Source organism: Temnothorax longispinosus, chromosome 8 (genome assembly GCF_030848805.1).
Source record: "Temnothorax longispinosus isolate EJ_2023e chromosome 8, Tlon_JGU_v1, whole genome shotgun sequence".
In the NCBI taxonomy this organism is placed as follows: Eukaryota; Metazoa; Arthropoda; class Insecta; order Hymenoptera; family Formicidae; genus Temnothorax; species Temnothorax longispinosus.
In genome coordinates this window covers 5318485-5341603 of record NC_092365.1, presented here as the reverse complement: position 1 = coordinate 5341603, position 23119 = coordinate 5318485, and the positions used below count along the sequence as shown (strand labels likewise).

The window sequence follows — 23119 nt, the reverse complement described above, 5'->3', positions numbered from 1 at the left end:
AAATTCCATCGGGCCACTTGGGTTAATTGTACGAGCGCGTTCGTCCAATTTCTAATTCAATATACGACGCGACTGTGTCCTCGCGTTCTCCTCATCGGCACGTACGCATTTCGATGTACCGGAGACGCGCGAGTCCGCATCGAGATTGCATTTGCGTTAATTTTTTAATTGCATGAGGAGTGAATAATTGATGATTAAAAGTTTTTTCATCCTGCCACAGAGTTCGGGATACCCAAACAGAATATTATGGTTTTTGTTATAGGTTTCGCGATTTTATTTTTGAAAATTAAAACTTTGCAGTTGCAATTCGCACAATGAAGTATGATTTAACGTTTATTTCAGTTTATTTACAATGCCATCAGCACATTTAATATATTACACACACGTTACACACACACGTGTAACACGTATAACGAACTTTAAATCGTAAATATTATATTACGTTCCGAATATCATATTTCTGTTGTACCGCAGATTATAGTCAAATATTATATTACATTTCGTCGCATTGTGTGTCGCGTGGTATTAATCCATATATGTTTCTCGTGTTTCTAGGTGACCGTAGACCTGGGGAAGGACGCGGAATTTCAGTGCTCCGTCACCGGTCAGCCACATCCGGTGATCTCATGGGCGAAGGACGGTCTTCCTGTGCGTGAGGGATCATCGGGTAGGAGCAAAGTCACGGGTAACGACGGCTCGACGTTGCGTATATCTTCTATCGTGAGAGACGACAAAGGGATGTACCAGTGCTTCGCCAAAAATGACTACGAAATGGTGCAGGCCACGGCCGAATTACGTTTGGGAGGTAAAACTCATTCGATTCATTATTTTTCACGCATTACCCTTATGTCCCTCGATTTAATATTAAATCACTATATATAATCCTTCATTGGACGATTTACGTTAAAAAGGATATAGATCGTGCTTAATAAGTCGCAGTAAATTAATTGAATATTAATCGCAAGATAAAGTATGATAAATATTTGTAATACATTTTTACCAAGTCAAACTAAGTAACATGTATTAAATACTAAGACTTTAAATTGGCGTGCTTAAGGAAATTAATCTTTGTTAATTAAATGATTAAGATACCTTGATTGTGTACACGGATGATATTCGTAATACATTTTTGTCAAGTCAAACTAAGTAACATGTATTAAATACTAAGACTTTAAATTGGCGTGTTTAAGGAAATTAATCTTTGTTAATTAAATAATTAAGATGCCTTGATTGTGTACACAGATGCGATTCAACTGTTTACATTTTTCTTCTAATAATCTTCTTCTAATCTCTGCTTTTGAGACAAAGAAGTCAGAATATACTCGAGATATTGTAGTAGTATTATATTTAAAGTACTATACGCGAAAGTCGGAATGGATTAGCGTGAATGCGAGCGAGCGCTATACCGCGCAACTTTGGCGAAGTTTTGTGAAAGTTCCCTCCAGGAAATAATAAGGCTAAATTAAGGCTATTACCGGTACACCATTAACCGACGGTGGAAAACTCTATTGCCAAAGTTTTGTCTCCTCTCATCCTCTTTTTGCGACCTTTTACCGGCCGCTTTATAAAGTATAGTTCCATTGAATACATATAGATACACTGTCCGAAAGCCGTCTTATTATGCTACTAAATGACGGCGTATTTTTAATTATGGACGACGTTCATTCACCGCGCTATTATCGAGCTATTATTATTCAATTACCCGCGAATACGATGAAAAGTATGGAAGGATAATAATTAGTCAACTTATGTCAAAGTCACAGCTAAAGGATAAGTTATTAATTTATTATAATTTACATTAATTATTTCTCTTATTCTTTTATGCTAACTAAGCTTATAGTTGCGAAAAGAATATCATTTATCGTGAAAAGAAATATTTTTGTATAAAAATTAAATTTTTCAATCAATAGATTGTTTAGAATATTCAACAAAAAGTCCTTGAATTAGAATCATTAAAAATATAAAGGACGTTAAAATTATAGAAAAATTGATAAACGTTAGATAAATTAATGGGATTAATAATGTTATTTGGAGACAAGAATTCTTAGGGAATGTATATCGTTCCTTTCTCCGTTTCCGTTGTCGAGTCCTTTACTTGTTCAGTATGTGCAATCATTCGAACGTTCTCGCGAATCGACGTGTTGTGTCGATATATGGATCGACGAAGGAAAAATAAGGGCGCAAGCCAGGAAAACCCGATCGTGGCATGAGATCGACGGGGTAAACGGAGAAACGCGGTCGGGCGAACCTCGGGACAAAAAGGGAGATGAAAGAGAAGGAAAAAGCGGAGAAATGCTTAACGAGGGCGATGCATAATGGAGAAAGGAGAAATCCACTAGCCGGCGTGCCGCGAAATAAATACGCGCTATTTGTCTTAGTCAGGGGGGTTGGTCGACCGGAGAGAGATTGGAAGGAGGATGGCCGGTGAAAAGAAGGGGAGCGAGTATCGCGCGAGCGGAAACGAATGGCGACCGGACGAATATTCCGTCGTCGTCGTCGTCGTCGTCGTCGTCGTCGTCGTCATTGTCGTCTTTAAAACGGTTGAGACGACGGGCGGGCGTTTTCGCGCGACATAATCCATTACCTTAAACGACCGCTGTCGCTTTCTCGACCGTCTTAAGATGCCTGCGCGCGCGAAGCGAGCGAAAATGAATGCGTGCTCTCGGACCTGCACATTAGTCCCCGCCGTCTTTGTCTCGTTTGGATTAAACAGATTATAAATGAAGACACTCGGCTGATGTAAAAAGCCGGGTCGCGGATATTCGAAGGGACTCGGAACACAACCGTAGAATCAAGAATTTTTTTTATTAAAAAATGCAGAGGTCTACCCCCGCAAATCTCGAAGACTTTATCCACCGGCGCTCGAAATTCTTTATTTATGCTTCTTAAATTCTGAATGAAAAGGAGGAGAGAAAAGTTGAAAGCAAACGCGTCAAAACTTCTTCAATGAATTATAAATCTTTTATGTTAAAGTGAATATCTTACTGTAATCGACGACAAGTTTTGAGGGGATGTTATATATTAACGTTTCTTCAGCTTTCCTCACGACTTCCTTTAACGCACAGTAGGATAGGTTACACGTTAACTCGAGCGGTCCATCCAAATCCGGCTATTTTTTCACAATGCGTTTAATAATTAGAGCGTCACATCCTATATATAGAATGCTCGAAAACGAAATTCCGGAAATACCTCGACCTTTTCGGAAATGGAACATATGAAAATTCCACTGATCGTTTTTATCGCAATTAAACGATATCCGGGCGAAAAAGTTGCCGGCGGGCATTCGAAAAGTGGGACGCGGCGCAATGAAACGAGGGAATCGTGCTTTAAATCGCCAACAGCAGCAACGGCAGCGCACCCGGCATTTTTCGACTTTTTCTCCCCCCTCCCCCGCAAAAAGAGGAAATAATTTATTTCAGATGCGATATGAATTTGCGAGGTAAGTCGCGACTCTTTCGCGCGATATTAATATATTCGAAAGTGCCGTATATCTATTCATACGCATTTACTCGAGTTGCGAAACGCACGACTTTCGCGCGACTTGCTCGTTTCACGTGAGAGAACCATCGCCATTACCGTGCGCGATACTTTTTTGAGCAATTTATGAGTGCGTTTAATGCGATTTGCCAGTGTAACGTGTATGTCATCATCATCGTTGTCGTCGTCACGACGCGAAATACGGAATAATTGGACGGCCCGGTAAATCCTCTTATATACGTTAACAAAAGGAGAGAATCAAAGAAGCGATGTTCCATAACGATCGTAAACCGTGCGTAGAACTGAGAAGGCTGATGGGGCTAGGTAGGAAAAACCACGATACGCAAAGGGAATAGAATCCTCGGTATTTTCACGATTTTCGTTCGATCGAACAAAGGGATCACAATGGAACGGACCAGCAAAATTACGCGGGAAACTGCTGATTCGCGACGAAATAGGCACTTTTGAACGCGAGCCAAATGAGAATCGTAACCGAATCAGCATCGCCTCGTAAGAGCGGTATAGTTCCTCCCGCGATTGTAATTTCGAACGATCGATCTTGTACGGAATCGAACGCGTGCTCGCGTTTACATAAATTAGAGATTGTGTCATCCCAGATAGCACAGCTGATCTTTATGAATTCAAAAAGATCTGAATCTGATCTTTATGAATTCATAAAGATCAACTGTGCTATCTGGGATTGCTGCCAGTTTCATTTTCACGCTTCATACATTATAGGTCGACGTTTGTTTGCTTCACATAGGTACAATAATGAAAGTAAATGAGCAAGTAAAATAAGAAAGATGTTTTTCGAGATTATTGCAGCTCGATTTTTAACACTACACTCCAAATCCAAGTGTGTTATTTTTACACACATAAACGTCTAAAAATGACACATTAGACAGAAGCTCTTTTTACGTTTTTCTTCATGTGTTAAATTACGTCATTCAACACGTTTAATCATATTAAATTGTAAGTTAATACGTTCAATCGTGTTAAATAACCGTGATTTAAATTAAAACGCAAGAAATGTGTAAGAAGATCTTCGACTAAAATAACACACTTGGATTTGCAGTGTAATTTTGAAAATTATATATTCATATATTTTATATTACATATATGAATATATAATATATAAATACAATGTTATATGTAATATATACATATTATAATACATATTATTTTATATATTATATTTTAACTATTCGAAAAAAAATGATCTTAAACCATAAGGGTACACTGTTGGAAAATTTTTGTAGTTTTGTTAAAAAAGGTCCTTGTTAAAATTTTTGTGTAAAATAATCAACACATACATGTGTAGATTTAACATATGCCTACTATGTTAATTGAACTTTACAAATTAAAAATGTAAAATTATTAAAATAATATAAAAAATATGTTAAAGTAACACAATTTGAACGTATTTATTAAATGTGTTAAAATTTACAGAAAAAGAGTGTTGATTCTTACAATAATTTTAACTTCAACATAAAAGTTATGTTAATTGTACACATAATTAATTACGATCAGAACTAGATTTCCTTTCTGTTGAAATATTTTAACATAGTATCGGTGTGTTACTATTTAAATTATGTTAAATTAACACAAAAATTTGAGTGGACCGTTTGGGACATGTGATTTGTTATATTTAACACAAATTTTCCGACAGTGTACATTAAAAAAATGAAAAACCGAAGATTAGGTCGCTGGCATTTTTCCAGCTTTGGTAGACTGCTTAACTGAAATTTCGTATCGACTACTATATCGAATCGAACCCACTCCATCACTTTATCGCCTTCCGCGCCCTAATCGGTACCAACCGCCGCACCATTCGATTAAGGGTAAAATCGCGCGGGTGAGCGGGTTCCCCCGTCCGTAAAAGGTCGGAAACTTCGTGGAGGCGCTTTTAGTGTCTCTTAAAAGAAACTAATAATAATAATGAAGAATCGTAGTTGTGCCCCCAAGGCGCACCGTCGCTTAGCTTTCCCGCAGCGTTGCGGCGCGTCGACAATCTGGGTTAATTAATTTCACTTAACGATTTTCCGTCTCTTTCTGGATCGCCAGGCGGCTGGCGCAAACGGTGGGAGGCGGCCTTAAATCGCGGTTAGTACTAAGCGACGTTGATGTAGGGTCTCGGGTTAAGTTGCGCACCGATAGTCGGGAGTTAACTAATCCTGGATTATATATATAGCGATGCCCTGTGTCTTACTAGATTAGAGAAACGGAATATCGTGTTGTGCATGTCTACAGAACACTCACGTTCCTAAACAATCTCTGAATCTACACCTATCTGCAATCACCTTGCGGATAACATATATTTTATTGCAACTTTAGCTGTCGTACAGATATAACTCAAAACGACTTCTTGCTTGCGTTACTTTAATCGTGATTTCGTCAGTTGTAATTTTCGTCAGTTGAAAGTCTTCTTATTAGTATCGTAATTAATTTCTTTCACGAGCGCAACAAATGTCAGAAACAGCTGCAGCAACTTTTTAAATTTTATTTCCAATTGACTGACACCAGGAGTCTGACGCCACCTCTATATCGGCGACATTTTAATGATACTTTGCGCTCGTTACGCGCTCGTGAATTTTACGATAACGCGATATTAAATACGAAGCCAGGCCGGCCACGCGGAGCGTTAAATTATTTTCCGGCCCCGGATTCTGGCAAATTTCCACTTTGTTGAAAGCGCGCCGTCGAATCGGCACAGAGGTAAATAATGAGAGGTGCGTCGGAATCATCGGTCTCAATGAATTTGCACGCAGCATGCGTTGTTTGCATGCATTAATTACACAAAGCCCGGCCGTGTAATAGCCCGGCCCGGAGTAATCGCTCGCGACAAAGTCGCGCGAACGGATGTCGATAGCGGAATCGACGTTGTCGGGCCGTCCTTGTCGCTGCAAATCTGTCAAGGATTATACCGATTCGCCGCGCATGAAAGCGATACACACAGCGATCGACGTATAACCCCGCCAAAACTAATGGAAACGTTTCGCGCGTATATATTGACAGCGCGGAGATATGAGAAGCCGGCGTGTTGCGCCGAGAAAAATGGAAGCGCCGCCGGCAGAGGATGATGCAGCGAGAGCTTCGCAACGCGAGCTTAATTTCAATGATAGGTTCTTTGAAGTTGATTAGCCTTTAATGAAAATGTCAAGGCTCTCTACACAGTTCTCGAGTTATAAACGAGCGAAAATGAAGAGCTTTCCGGAAGTAGGTCGCGCGTATCTTTGCTTGATGGAATTAGGTCCGGAATTGCGTCACGAAGGGCAGTAATCATCATTACGTGTATTAATTATGTACTTAACTTTGTGTCGTCTTACGCTACTATATGTTCAGTCCTGTCTTCATAAATTAATGGGGTCGAGGCGTACGTCAGAATAGAAAGACGTGTCAGACTGTCACGTGTGGAGAAATTGAGGCTGACACCTTTTACAAGGCTGTCCCTTTCAAAGTTATATAAGCTTGTGCCTTCGTTCCATGTGAGAAGTTGATACTAGAACTACTGAGGATTAAGGTATACACAGAAAAAAAAGAAGTGTCAAATCAACACTGATATGCTTGTATATAATACGCAAGAATATATATAATCTTGAAATGAGATTATATTGCATTGAACGAAGACGTGTTTGAATGAAGTCATTTATATAATTAAACAAAGTTTCATATAATTTAAGAGAAAAAAGTTGAAATAAAAAGTTAAAATTCTCATAAGAAGAATATAATATTTTTGCATATATACAAGTATGCCTATCAGTGTTGATTTAACACTTCTTTTTTTTCTGCGTACCTATTTTTATAGGTAAAATATTTAGAAATACTATATATTTTTTTGAAAAATGAAGAGGGAAAATAAATTGATGAAAAATTGATCAACCAATTGTTTTCACTGCTGGATGTCCAGGCTGCGTTTCGATATTCACCGCCAGCACTGAAAATCTATGGTTTACGTCACGTATACCGACACAGATTGACCGATGAAAACGCAAGTCGGTCGGTCGGGCTTGTCGTCGACAACAAGTGACGACGACGCACGGGGTTCCGAGTTCACGGGCAACGGAACGGAACGCGGGGCCCGCGAATGCGGGGCGTGGCACGCGCGATGCGCGAGAGCACGGGGAAGGGGATATTCTGATTTACGCCGCAGGGGCAAACAACCGCCTCGAATCAACTCGACCCCAGGCCCCAGGCCACGCCGCTCTGTGCAACATCCGCGCGCGCTCGGGGTTATTGTCGGGCTCTATAATTTGGGGTTAATTCACCGGGCGGCACTCGAGTTCAGGCGTCAAACCGCAGATCGATAGTTCCGCCCGCGCGCACCGTTGGGGTTGTCATGTAAATGTTGCGTGCGTAATACTCCCCCCCCTCCGCCCCGTACGTGCCCGCCGCTGCCTTGCGGCGACCCAGGGCCATTTCCACGGCGATGACCGCCGCAGGCGGGCCCCCGGCCCCCGCACTGTCTCCCCCCCCCGTGCTGCGTGCTGTGCATGGAGATGCGCGTATGCGCAACGCGCTGGATGCATGCACCTGACTCAGGCGGGACCCCGACATTCCGGCGGAAGCTAACTCGCATTCCCCGCGATAGTTAGCTCGCGGCGACTACCATGGGTCCGGGATCGCCCGAAAGATTCGTCGATGTTTTACTAAAATCGCGATCCCTGATTTAGATCAATCGAATTGATGCGGCTTAAGGTTTCGAAGTGAAATCGATTGTAACGGGATTATCGTCGTCAATCCTGACAAATTATTTTTATACAATCTTCTGGTCGTAGTTGCACGATTTTTCTAGTTTATCTCGGTGTCGCATTTGCGGCATTTGTCTAGAGACGCGAGTCTGTTTGGGCGAGTATATAGTGGTTTGAGAAATTCTCTCTCTTTCTCTCTTGCCTTCTTATTCCACGCGACGACAATTTGAAGAAAATCCCGACTATCGCACGGAGATTTTCCCTGAATATTTCCCGCAGTTGCGCGAGTTACGTGCGTATATGTAGGGTAGCGTATAAGGGGTAGCTATATGTAGATTTAGACGCACTGCTACGCGGAGCACGCCGCAATTTCAAAATTCCTACAGCTGCAACTGGTTGCACAACCGATGTGGTTTACTTGTGGTGATATTGTTACGCAATTCCAGCGAGCGAAAGTAAACACTCTTGATGCTATTGTAAAATCGCAATTTCTCCAGTTATTGATGGTTACTTTAAAAATTCAATCGATACATATTAAAACGCTGTGATTAAAACTGATTATTAAATTGTAATTGCAAAATAAAATGTATTTCATAACGGGAAATAGATTAACTAATAATAAGACAAAACTCATAATAAACTCACTCTTTAATTTATCAGGTAGAAATGCCAATTTATCAAGTAAGAATTCAAAACTTAATAACAATAAGTATTTTTTAACGAGATAATATCGCGATGGGGCAGAGATGAGATGTGCGCTGCTCTAATGAGGATCCGAGTTGAAATCCGACCGAAATCGTCGGCTTTTATTCGATTGCCGTACCTCTTGGAAGGCAATGGCAACCCACCGAGATTATCCCTTGCCATGAGAACCTCTCTATGTTTGCCGGTCGGAATCGGCGTTAAATTGTAGATTTCATTTATCTGACGCACAGATATCAGCCCGAGGGATCACAACGCTCGGGCACGATAAAAAACGACTAAGAAGAATATATCGCGATAATGATAACAATTAATAACAATTAAAACAAATGTAAATAACTCAATTAAAGCAGGGATTAATTTTATGATATTTGAAATTACTGCGATCTCATTTTCTGATTTGAACGTTATAGATAATTAAGACTGTAATTAAATCAGCCTCAAATAGCATTTATATCCGTATTTATAATCGCGTCTCTGGTAAGAAATTCAGCTAGAAATCTGGTTATAAAATATGAACCAATTTGCCAGATTTTGAGAGTCAATTTGATATTCGTACCACCCTATTCGTAATTATGATTAAATAAGGAACTCAAATGAAGTTTGCCACGAAAACCCTGAGTCCTTTTTCTCGCGATTCAATAACCGAGTTTTGAAAAAAAAAAGATCTCACAACTTCATCACATATTTTTTGTTCGATAACGGTTTTCACTTTACCAGTGAATTATTCTTCGACAACCGCGAATTTCTAGACGCTGCGCCACAACTTCTGTACAAGTTCATCGAGCAGACGATGCAGCCGGGTCCCTCGGTGTCGCTCAAGTGCATCGCGATGGGCAACCCTACGCCGCACTTCTCCTGGACACTGGATGGGTTTCCTCTTCCGCAAAACGACAGGTAGGACAAGCAGTTTTCCTCGCGCAAACTTCTCCGTCGGAAGACAGGAAATACACGGGGGGGGGGGGCACGCGGTATCCCCGTAACTTGATCCACCGCTCTTTACCTTCTTTCTTCCGCCGGACGGAAGTTTATGGCATCAAAAATCGACGGACACGATGCACACGCGGAGAGAGATTATTCGCGGTTATTAACTCCGGGGTATTACGCGGGATCGTCGGGAAATCGTTGTGGAAGCTCGGGGGGCTTCTATCCGGCGCAGGCGGAGGCTCTCGTGGGAGAGCCTCGATATAGGCCCCCGCGGGCTTCGATTCTCTGAACCAATTGAGAGGAAAATTACCAATCACGCTGTTCAGTCTGGACGTTTTTAAAAGCCGGGCCGGATTCCGATGGATTTAACGGGCGTTCACATAAGTCGAGGATAACTGGGCGACGGGGATGAGATAATTTCGCGTTTCCGCGGTTCGCCGGCGAAATTATTATCGCCGGCGGCGAGTCGCGATAAGAATAATCTTGTCGGGAAAGGGGGATCACGTTACGAGAAGAGTGTTTTCTCGTAATGTGGGATCAACGTAAGAAATGGATTCCCTGCAGTTGGTAAAAGAATTGTAAAAATCAAACCGTGATGGGTATATAACTTACAACAAAAATTAATGTATTAATTTGATTTTGACTCGAAATAATGACGAGTATAAAGGATCATTTGCATTGTGAAAATAATAAATTTGAATTTATTCTCACACTTTGTGTTCTTATATGTATGTAGAGTTTCTTTGAATGTAACATCTATTTCAATAAGAAATCTAAAGAAACGTGTTTATTCTTTAAAATTCTTTCCAGATATTTAATTTAGCGAACGACAAAAGAGATCTAAAGAAATTTTATTATTTCTGAAAATTCCTTCCAAATATATAATTTAGCGAACAACAAGAGAGACCTAAAAAATTTCATTACTTCTAGAAATTTCTTCTAGACATGTAATTTAGCGAACGACAAAAGAATCTTAGCGCGGACCACCGACAATATCGAGCTTTCCTCCGCGCGAACGGGGAGTGGGTTTTCTCGCCGATATAGAAAATTGTTGTGGATATCTGGCAGATAAATTAGTGAAACCGATTTCCTTGCAGATTCATGATAGGCCAGTACGTGACGGTGCACGGCGACGTGATATCCCACGTGAACATAAGTGCCGTGCGGGTGGAGGACGGCGGCGAGTACAGGTGCTCGGCGGTGAACCGCGTCGCAAAGGCGCATCACGCCGCCCGGCTCAATATTTACGGGCTGCCTCATGTGCGAACGATGGGAAACTACGCCGCCGTGGCCGGCGAGACGACCGTCATCAAGTGTCCCGTTGCAGGCTTCCCGATCGCCAGCATCACCTGGGAGAAAGGTTCGTCGTTGTTGTGGTTCAATCACAGTTTCCCATTCGATCCATTTCTAAAGAAACTCGACGTTATGGTTTTTTTTTTACCGAAAAATATATCGCTAGCTCGATTAATCGAAACGATGTCAGCGTGGTCCATTGCTCGTGTAAACATTTAGACGGTTTTACACACGATTACTCGCAAACGCTGCTTTATTTTTTTCCACTAAAATCTGATCTCTGTATGAGAAATTTTTATGATTCTAATAAGTAGATTAGGTTCTAGCTCTTTTCTAACAAGTCAAGATAAAGTCTAAAAACATTCTAACAATAAGTAAAAAAATAATTTGAAAAAAATCTTTTACTATTTAGTATGATTTATTATTTTGTGATTATATGTTTTTAAACAATGCACTTTTTTACAATGCATTTTTAAACAATGCAAGATATAGCTTTTTTAAAATGTATTTAAATGGGCAATTCCATATTAAATCGGACAAGAAATGACCTCGTATTTTATTTTTTAATTTAAAACTTTATTCACGTAAAATATACATAAAATAAAGAGGTACGTATTTTTTGTTTTTTGTTTGTCCAAAAATATTTTTTATGGAAATTATAAACAATTCAATTTTCGAAGCAGTCGTCAACTTTAAAAATTAATATTTCTGGTTATATTTGTCGTAGAGAAATCATTAAAAATGTCAAAACATCTTAAAGCTATAAAAGAAGACAATCTTTTTTAGAAAAATAGTTTGTTACAAAAAATTGCAAATTCCAATTGTTATAAGAAATTGAAATGTTTAATTATTTTTTTTACCAAAAAGTACATTTAAAACAATGTTTTAAATAATGTTATCTTATTTTCCATTTTATTCTGGAAGTGTACATATTATTTATTTTATGAAGAAACGATATATATCTCTTTGTTTTATATATACCTATATTTCACGTGAAAAAAGTTTTTATTAAAAAAATACGAAGTCATTCTTGTCCGATTTGACATGGAATTACCTATATATAGGGTGTCTCAGACCACCCGTATCACCCGATTTATTCGTAAACGCAACATTTTAAAGAAAAATGTTTTAGACTAAAGTTGTATGGTTTTAAGGGGTACATAAGATGGTGTCATTAGTTTCACCTTAAATAGTTGCTTGAAGGTCACGTAAAGGTCACCTTTAATTTTTTAAATAGAACCACCTACTTTTTATTGCATATTCTTGTAGCTTATCTCGAGGGCTTTCCAAAACACTATAAGAAAGTATTTTTTCATTAAGAAATTTTTGAATTATAAGGCTTGAAAGTTCTAGTATTTTGACATAAAATACAAAATATCTTGTAAAACATCAAGTTTTCGGTAATGTTACCTTAATACTTTTATGCACAGAATAATGAGACGAATCAATTGGTATAAAAAAAGCATAGTTCCTTTAAGAAAAAATATGTAATTTGCAACACGCATCTGCATACTTTTTCTTAAAAGCAACTATGTCTTTTGAAAATTCAAAATTCATTTGTCAAAATACTAGAACTTTCAAGCCTTATACGTCCAAAAGTTCTTAATGAAAAAATACTTTCTTATAGTGTTTTGGAAAGCCCTCGAGATAAGCTACAAGAATATGCAATAAAAAGTAGGTGGTTCTATTTAAAAAATCAAAGGTGACTTTTACGTGACCTTCAAGCAACTATTTAAGGTGAAACTAATGACACCATCTTATGTACCCCTTGAAACCATACAACTTTGGTCTGGAACATTTTTCTCTAAAATGTTGCGTTTACGAATAAATCGGGTAATACGGGTGGTCTGAGACACCCGGTATATGTGTATATAAAAGTATTTCTAGTTACTAAAATCACTCTGTATATCACGAATTAAAAATCTAGTGCGGAGATCGGAGAAGAATAATGCGACTCTTTTTATCGGGAGATTTTTGTTGTACTATTTCATTGCTCGCGATATTCCCAAACCACGGATTTTCAGCTTACTTTTGCATCCATCGCGAAATTGTATTGACCCATTCTGTTAATATTAAAAATTTGTCGCCTCAACATTGTGGCAATTCTATGATAGTGTAATATATCAACATATTTTTTCATTTATACGCTGACATACTTGCATATTTTATGTTATGTATGTGTTATTATATTTCTTATCTTTTTATAAATTAAAACATTGCACCCATGCGACCGAAGTTGGTCGCATATTCAACTAAAAAATCTTGGCAATTTTAAAACGTAGAATTATTATTTTTTTTAATATAATTGATTATCGCTCCATCGTGCACTGTATTTCAAACATTCGCGCTAATATTCGCCTAAATTTCGCATCTTTCTCTCTAGAGAGAATTTTCGTAGTCACGGTACATCACGCGAGCAACCACCGAAGCCTCTTGGCTACATCGCGCGAATAAACCACGAGCGAAACCGACTCGTTTCTTCCGCTTTAACGAAGTCCAGCGACTTCTACGTGCCGCGCCTCTTATTTCTCCCATCAAACACCATAGCTGTGTGGGTGGTGGAATTAAACGCGCTTGCGAAGATTAAAATACTCGGGATCTTGTGAGGAACGCATAAATAAACGACTGCGTCTCTGACCGATGAAAAGTCGCGCTTTCTTCAGGAAATTTCTCCCGTCATCGTCGGGAGATCTCTCCTCAGAAAGGCGAGCGGCGTGAAGCGAGGCAAACCGGGCGCTTTTTTTCCCTCCCGAACTTCTCGCATCTCTCGCGACGAAAGCGGACTGACGCGTAATAGCGAGAGAAGGCGTGGAAAATCCTTTTATTTCGACTGAGATCGCGCGGCCGTTCTGCCCGCGGCAAACTTCGAGCGTTCCCTCTCGTAATGATGAACTCGACTTCGAGGAAGTTTCAAACGATCGTTCCGCCAACTTTCCTTTTCCAACCTTTCCCGACGTCGCGACGACGCGACGGCTCGATAGCGACCACGCGCGACCACCCACGGCCATTTGATCCATTAAGCACCGTAGCGCAGTGCTTTTTAAGGATCTACGAAAATGTCCGGTAGCTATGGAAAGAGTTATCTTTACTTCGACTTGAGTTATCTTTATATTCTGATTTTTACTTCCATTTTTAAAATCAATACCTCATATTATATTTTACATTATTTTACTTATATTATATTATATTTTGCATTACATTTATGCAATAATACATGTATTTTACTTTTTGTTCTATTGCACTTTATTTCTATGTGTTTGGTGAATATCTCGTGAAAAATCTTTAACGGTTAATTCCTATAAATTACATATTTTTAATATTATATATTTTTTATAATTATATATTCTTAGCATTATGTATTTTTTCTAAGTCGTGTAATTTTTACATTTTATTATATATCTAATTTTTTATATATATATATTTTGTATTATATTTACGATCTTTTAGCATTTATCTATTTAATAAAAACATTGCATGTTGCATGCGCTGTTATTTTTGTGTTTATCTGCTTCCTAGAATACACCAAGGCAACAATTTCGAAGTCGGTTGCCGACTATGGAAGCGTATTGAACACTCGACTGCGTCGCCGTGACGTCGCCAATGTGGTGCAAAATCAGTGGAAAACCGCATTTTCACAATGCCACGGTCGCGCGGATCGTACGACGTGCAATGAAAAGCGAATGCATAATTTAAAGTCAAATATCGCATTTCCATGGACGGGCGCGACTTTCGATTAAAACTCACGCTTGGCCGCAGGCGAAGAAAAACACTTTCGCGATTATGCTTTCGTTCGAATACGGGGATATGAAATTTGTTGCTGAATACCGAAAACTGTAATTTTCCGACGAGCTATAAATGTAAGCTATACATATATGGTACAACATTATTACGTAGTCGAAGCTAAAAATGGATTAAAAATGCACTTTATTGCAAAATTATTATTAAGCATAATATATCGCATTTGTTTTTCCTTTGTCTAGTCTGTACGATCTTTCCGGTCGCATGCTGCTGCTCTGCCTTCCTCATTGTTTAGATCCTCTATAGTTCATATTCTGAATTATTCCCTCTTCTCTCATACTTCCCCCTTTTCATGGAAACTTACAGTTGTCCTCCTTATTTCCAAAACTCGTGACCCCTCCGTTTTCTCATCTCTTCGTCCCATTTCTCTCGCTTCCTTTCTCTTTAAACTCCTGGAACGTATATGTTTTGCACAACTGAAAGCGTTTATCAACAACTCTAACATCTCAAAATGTCAATCTGCATTTTGTGGTCTGCATAGTACCACTATGTCCAAATCCTCATTTCTCATCGCCGGCTCTTCCGTCTTTTGTCTCATCTTCATTCCTTCGATATCTCTCTTCTCTCTTAACTCTGTACCTATTCCTCGTTTGTCCTCAATCAAAATACTTGGCGTTCACTTCGACTCATCTTGGTCGTTTAAATCGCATGTGGACACAAAGTACCGGGCTACTTTTGCGTGTTCTCTAGCCTTTTCGTCATATCCTCACTATTTCACAGACATGTATCCTAAGCTCTTGTCCTTACCTACACATCACTCCACTAATTGTAAGTTTTGCGCTGTCCTTTCCTACTGTGCAGAGTCAAGTACTTCAATAAACTATACTTTCTTCCATAAGATTCTTCTCCTCTCTATCTTCTTTTAACGTCGCAGCCTCTAGTTTTATGACGTCACCTGCGTTTTCTCTAAATTAACATCAAAAGGTACACATTCTTTTGAGTGATAATTCTACACGTATGTCCTCTGTATTATGTACTACATATGTATCGCGTGTCTGCGTGTGTAAGTGTGTGCACATGTGTTTGTGGTTATAGCAACAGTTTTGTTGATACTTCACCATTTGCATGTACTCTTACTTTGTACATTCAAGCTATGTTTAATCTTTGTTCTTTGTTATGCAATAAATTATTATTATATTTTATTATTTTCTAATAAATAATTATAAATCTAATAGTTTTAATTTATAATTATAATTTATTGTAATTACAATTTAAACTTGTTGCATTAATTTAACGTTATTATTTAGTTTAATAATTATCTCAAATCTCGCTCACCGCTTCCTTCGAATCAATTAGAAATAGATATTACATGCGCGTCACTGCCTTTTTCCACTCGAAAGAAGCCGTCAAAATATGAAACGCATTTTCTCCTCGTAGATGGCCAAATATTACCGACCAGCCGACGTCAGGAGGTGTCTGCGAACGGCACGCTGGTGCTCCATCGAGTCGACAGCAGCACCGATCGCGGCGCATACACTTGCACCGCGAAGAACAAGCAAGGTCGCTCCGATTCGCAGACCATTCACATAGAAGTCAAAGGTAAAGTCGTCTCGCTCCTGCACACGCACCGATTTCCTCTCTCCCTTGTTCCCCTCTTATGCACGAAGATTTTATCTGCTTAAATTGGAACAACAGTGTCCCGCGGAAGTGTGTGCGTGCGTCGTTCGACGACGGGCGCGTCCTGGCTGTAATCGCGACGAAGTGCTTTTACGATGAAAGCGCGCCGGGACGTCGAATCGACTTATCGGAAGAAATCGTTCGTCGATGCATCACGTCGTTCGCGGATTTTGTCAGGCGCTGTTAAACGCGCCAAGAATCGCGCGACATCTTCGCGTTTTCCATCGACCACGCTCGCCACGGTCGCATTTCGATTCGGAAAATATTCCGTAGCGATTACGGGGAATAAAAACGTATAACAAACGGTACGTTATTCCGCGAGGAATATAAATGTCGTTCGAAACAAGTTATACCGCCAGGGGTTTTAGAATAAAAACGCCTAATAAAAGAATATCGTATCGATATGAAATGTGGTCGATGTATCTCTCTTCGTAGGGGAATTTTAAATTGATAGCTGTGTGCGCGCGGAATCGCGCACGGACGTTTTGTGGATTTTTATCTCGCGTATATCGGAGGGAACGACAATTTTCCTCTCGATACGCGTCATACCGGCTCAATGCCGCGGAGAATTGTAGGAAACGAAAAATTTGTAGCGCTTCACGCGTATAATATAGTGCGTTCCTGTGGGTATAATATAGTCGGCGCGAGCAGATGGAAGAACTACAAGCACGTGTTTTATTTTGCGAGATCGAACGGGACCTCCCTCCGCCTTCGTGCACGATAGAAAGTGCGGTGAACTTTCTGTGATTTAAAAAGAAATCCTCCCCCCCCCGTCGCTTCATTTCTGCCGCGAGAGAGACGCTCGTACCTCTCCATTCGGCTGTAAGATTTCTCTTTCGAAGTACTAGAATATTTCGAGAGATAAATTATTTCGCAAAGAAACTTCCATACATTTATATTCTTGATATCCATGAGGTACAGATTTATCGCCATTTTAATATACATATTAAATATAATGCCTATAAAAGCAGTTGTCTCGGTTCAAAATTATGGAGATCTTATAAATCCTTCAATTATATAAAGATTTATTACCTGATGCATTAAATAATACCTGTAAAAGCAGTTGTCGTTTCAAAATGATATTAGAAATCCTATAATTCCTTCAATTATATAAAGCTCATAAAGTCTCTTAAAAGTTTAAGTTTATAATCATATTACTTGTGAATGATGTTGAGATGTTGAAATGAATGGAATTACGACAGTTTATTAAATTGAAAAGAGATGGATATATCTATATCTCTTTACAATGACTGAACAACTTTTCCTACCGTGGCGATAATTGTTTGTGTGATACAAAATTCATTTTCGTCTTTCACCTCAATTAATTAGGGACGCTGTTGTTCTCATTACATTAAATAATACTATACTTAATATTAGAATGTTTTCTAACGAATTTTCTAACGGCGCGCAGTGTTTGAGAAAGTAGATAATACAATTTAGTCGATATTATCTTAAAAGCTTTTCTTGGATTAATAACAATTTCAGATGCATGACTCTTACGCTGCGATCACGTCGAGCAAAGCACGCAGGTAGGATATATAAAATGTGCTCGGGACTTTTTTTTGGGATAAAATTAGATCGCGCAATGGTTGAATCCTCTTTATGTGCCATCAATTCAAATCTTTTGAGTCGAGAGGATATCGAATCGCAAAAACCGGATATATCTATATGACTATATATACGTATATTGAATCTTTCCGCTGATATAGCTATTTTATAAAACGTTGCAAATGCATAAATTCTGTATTGTTTCCTTCAACGTCTTTCAGGAAATGATTAAAGACACAGTCATAATAATAAGCACACAGCCTCGGAATTGGACAAAATCGATTCTATGGACATTATTCATAGTCAGATCTTATATTTATTAAAACTATCTTAAGCACAATCTTAAGATGCTGTAAACCAATCCACAGTGCCGTATTAGTATCTTATGACATTACTTAAGATGGTTTTAAAATAAGAACGGACCTATGAATACCGGCCTATGATTTGGAAGTAATTCAGCATTTTACAGCGACCGAATATATAGTATTATTTTTTTTTTGCTGCATCGAAATATTATGTAAGCAATTATCTCTTGATTCACTCTTACGTATCGAAAAGACGTTTTCCCCCACAAAATTCCTTCTTCTCTCGACTCGACTATTTCCGGCGCAACGCCGATGACGACGACGACGCCGACGACGACTACGATCGCACGTCGTCGCGATGTGAAATAAACTCTCGTGCTTCCTGTAATTTGCAGTACCGCCTAAAATCGATCCGTTTAGCTTTCCCGACAATATCCAGGCGGGCGCGCGGGTTCACGTAACCTGCGCGGTCAGCGAGGGCGATTCACCTCTGAAGATCACCTGGCTGAAGGACGGCAAGCCGTTGAGGGCGCGGGAGGCCACCACGCATCAGATCGGCGAGTTTGATCTCGCGTTGAGGATACAGAGCGCGTCGACCGCGCATAACGGCAACTATACTTGCGTGGCGAGCAACGATGCCGCCAAAACGTCCCGCACGGCGTCCCTCCTGGTCCATGGTACGCAGCAACCGGCCGAACCGTCAGATGCCATGCCGGAAACCCTCTTTACTTCCTCACAGCCTCTATCCTACCCTTTCAAAAGAAAAATTCGAAGCGATCCTGCGTCATTTCGCGAACTGGGTTCCTTTTACTTTCAACTTCTCTTGCTCTGATAAAAAATGTTTCTTATGTCTCGATTTGTATTTACTGTCATACTGTTAAATGACATTTAATTTTGCTAAAATTCTGGGGATTGCATTTCTCGGTCTTGTCACTTTACGTACGTACAGTTTGAAAAAGTTCTCTCTGAAATATCGGGAGATTTATTCTGATTTTTCGAAGCAATCTCTGTAGTCGAGGAACAGCCACTTTTACTTCCTAAGCGGATGCGGCACGCTCGAGTTCTTTTTCCCCGAGTTTATTCCGCTAAAAGCTCTCTTCCCGTACTTGGCGGATATGCATGTTCCCATTGGCGGCCCGCCGGCGATGTACAACGCGATCGTACAACGGGAGAATTGAGGGAACGGGCGATGATTGCTATTAATCGACGCGCGACTCCTGTGCCAAGCGGGACCACTTGACCGCGCGCGCGCGCGGATCTCGCGTACAAAGCGCGAAAGCGAAATCGAATTGGAAAAATAACCATCGCGTCTTCGACGGCAAAGTGAAAAGCGGATATTCTCGCGCGCAAACTTCGCCTCGACTAGTCGAAATGATCTGACGGCTTTTTTTCCCCGCAGCCGCGAAACAACGGGATACGCGATCGGGCGTGATTTAAAGCGAGGAAGCGAGGAGCTTCGTCGAAAATTACGTCGTGGGCGTCCTCCGCGATTACATCGAGCCGTCGTTTTACCGTGGCGGGACAAAAATAGAGGCGAGATATTTATCACCGGAGGGACTGAAAAGAAAGAGACCGGCGCGTATGTACACACCCGTAGCTTCGTCGATGCGTGTACTACAATCCCTCGTCAACGGACGAGACGTCCCCCTATAGCTATGCCGCGCGTTTACATTTTCCCATCAAGGACGAGGGTGGCGCGCGCATTAAAAGCGCTTCTTCTGTCGACGAGCAAATCGCTGCGAGCGAAACAGCGAACGAAGGCCCCCGGTCGACGACGAGCGAATGAACGTTACGTACGAACGAATCGCCTGAGGGTGATTACCGCGTCTCGTTGACAGCCAAAGAACAAACAGAAGACAGATCGCGTTTCTTTCGCGTCTCTTATACGTGAGCGTTTACTTATTTCGTGCCTCCCGCGTATGTGACGAAATGAAATCAACCCACGAATAGCCGCACCGTCAGAAATTAGCTTCTTCGGGATAATTCTATTTGTATCTTCCTCGCTTCCTTTTGTGATCGAATTTTCAGAAGCTTAGAACGCTAGAAGACTGTCAAAAAATTGAAATTGATTTGAGTATTGGATTACGCTTCTAAAATCTCCTTTAAATCACTTTAAAATCCGCCTCTTCTACGATCATGCGTGAGAGGTTTCTCGACCAGGTGCTTTTAAAATCACGAGTCGCACATTCGTTATTTTAATCCGAAGGGATCCAGCGTCCGCGCAAGTTAACGTCACGTACTCGCTATCGATAACGTCGGGCGCCAATTAAGGACCGTCGACCGCCAAATTATCTTAGGCGAGGGAAGAGAACTCTCTCTCTCGCGCCTTTCCGCTCTACTTGCCGAAACTATGCGACGAAATTTATCAACGCGGCGTCTCCGACAAGAGAAGCTTCTTTGTTACCTCCTCGCCTGAGAAACCCGTTCTCCATCCACCACCGCGTCCACCCTCCTATCCCTTCTCCCTCCCTCTCCTCTCTCTCTCTCTCTCTCCACTTTTGTACATGTATATGAGCATTTATATACATATATATCGCCGCGTATATACGCGCGACAGACCTCTTTGGGCATTACTCACGTTACGCTGTGCTATCTGGTTCCCTCTCTCTTGTACCCGCGCGGTTCCTCAATTATTCTCAAACAACCGCCCGCGTTCAGTTCTAATACCCCCGGGGCTCTCGTGTTCTCCGCCCCTGCTTCTCCTTATACATACGTATCGCACGCGGTGCAACGTGCAACGAGGCAAGTTATTATTGTCGTTCCGCAGCATTACGCTCGTCGCGACGTACCCTACCCTCTGCATCCCCTTGTCGAAAAGTCGACAACCGGGCACGAAAAGGTAACCCCCCCTTTCGCTCCGCTTGATTGTTTTCACCGCTCGTGTATCTCGTGGAGTACGCGAGCGTCGAAACACTCGAGAGACATATACCTATTCCACGCGAAACTCACACGGGAAAAAAGGATTAGCACTAATACTATAGCAAATCTAGTCGTAATATGGATAACTGACATTTTTTGTAGCGAGAGCTATAATTTTGCAATAATAGCAAAACCTCTTGTTAAAGTTTTGCTGAACCTTTTGCTACTTAGCAATAATTGCAACAAGATTTTGCTACTATTGCTAAATTATAGCTTTTGTTGCAAAAAATGTTAGTTATCTATATTTTACTAGATTTGCTATAATAACTAATTCCTTTTTTTTTTGTGCGAAAATGTGTTTATGCCGCCATCACGGGTCGTAACCCTCTCGTCATCGATGATACAGAAAGATATCGCGAATTGGTCTCGACTCGTGTGGATAACGGTTAATAAGAAGAGGGATAAAAATTGAAATAAATGGCGATTATATTTGCGTTACGGGAAATTGATGGAAAAATCAACGAATGGAGAATATATTAAAAATACGCGTTTTTCACGCATGAGTGAATATTATATTACCAATATTAACCGCGCGAGTCGAGAGCCGTGCATACCTTTCTATCTCGTTCGACATTGATGGAATAATGCAATATTTCTTGCTGCGTTATTTTAATTTCGTCTCTCTTTCTCTCTCTCTCTCTCTCTTTCTCTCTCTGCCCTTAATTCGATATTATTTTAATTCCAGTACAAATACACTTACGCGACCACACAACAAACACGGCGTATCGCCGGGAGGATAATTAAACGTCACTCCCGAGGTCTGCCTAACGATCAATACCTAATTCCATTCATAATGATGGAGTCATGTAAGTCGAGCATCGCCAATATCGGCGGCTATCCTCGGTGCAACATCTCTCTTGCCTCGATATAGGACATTATTAACGATAATTATCGAATTAACTGTCTCTCGCTTTATTTGACAACTGTAACGAGACGGAAGAAATCCAAGACCCGTTAAATTTCGGCGTTCAGCGACTTCTCAGACCGACGACCGCGACTGGATGCGACAGCGGAGATCCGCCGCCGTTGTTAACCGACCCGTGAAACTAGCCGCGACGAGTCAAACTACAACTAATCTCAACGGTGTGTTTTGCCTGACAGAGCGTCGGTTTCTCCGTCGCGCGGATCAATCTCGGTAAACGACGACGGAGACAAGTTTAATCCGCGCGGCGACGCGACACATATCGAATCAGCCCGTACGGTTGAGTCGTTTTGCGAGAGCTGTTTCTCGCGATTTTGAATCGAATTAAGCTAAGACTTCCCAGGAATGTAGGTGACGACGTCCAGGATGAAGACAGGAAGCTACGGGAGTAGCAGCAGCAGCAACGGGAAACCGTCCGGATAAACTCGTTAATCGTATACACACTCACAGTCACCTGTTTCTCTCTCTTTTTTTGTGCAGTTCCGCCCACGATAGCTCCCTTTAGCTTTAAGAAGGACCTGTCGGAGGGTCTGCGGGCCCAGGTGACCTGCATGGTCGAGAAGGGCGATCCGCCGTTCACGATCATCTGGTCGAAGGACGGCGAGCAGATATCCGCCTCCGGCACGGCGGCCGCCGCCGCCGCAACCATTAACGATCTCCGACAGCACTCGCATACACCACCTGGGCTGCGCGTAACCAACATTGACGCCCATTCCAGCGCCATAGTTATCGAGCGCGTCACCGCCGCGCACACCGGCAACTATACTTGCCTGGCGCGCAATTCGGTGGCCGAGGTCCTCTGGACGGCCGAGTTGATCGTTCGTGGTAAAGTACAGTGACTTGCACTGCGCGGAAAAACTGCACCGAGTCTATGTTTTTTCTTTTCTTCTCTTTCTCTCTCACGTCACTGTTTTGCACCTGGC

At 41.0% G+C, this 23119-nt stretch overlaps 1 protein-coding gene across 4 annotated transcripts in view; it reads left to right on the top strand.

The window, feature by feature from the left end:
• The window catches only part of LOC139817433 (cell adhesion molecule Dscam1), a 166033-nt gene that overhangs the window by 120440 nt on the left and 22474 nt on the right, over window positions 1-23119 (top strand). For 3 of the 4 annotated variants that reach the window (XM_071785522.1, XM_071785520.1, XM_071785523.1), the window contains exons 7-11: window positions 556-805; window positions 9620-9764; window positions 10892-11154; window positions 16263-16424; window positions 22677-23021. In XM_071785522.1, coding sequence (XP_071641623.1) covers window positions 556-805; window positions 9620-9764; window positions 10892-11154; window positions 16263-16424; window positions 22677-23021 — 1165 coding nt within the window. Of the gene's footprint in view, window positions 1-555; window positions 806-9619; window positions 9765-10891; window positions 11155-16262; window positions 16425-18750; window positions 19033-22676; window positions 23022-23119 lie in introns of all 4 variants that reach the window. The other variant, XM_071785521.1, reaches the window with a different exon arrangement.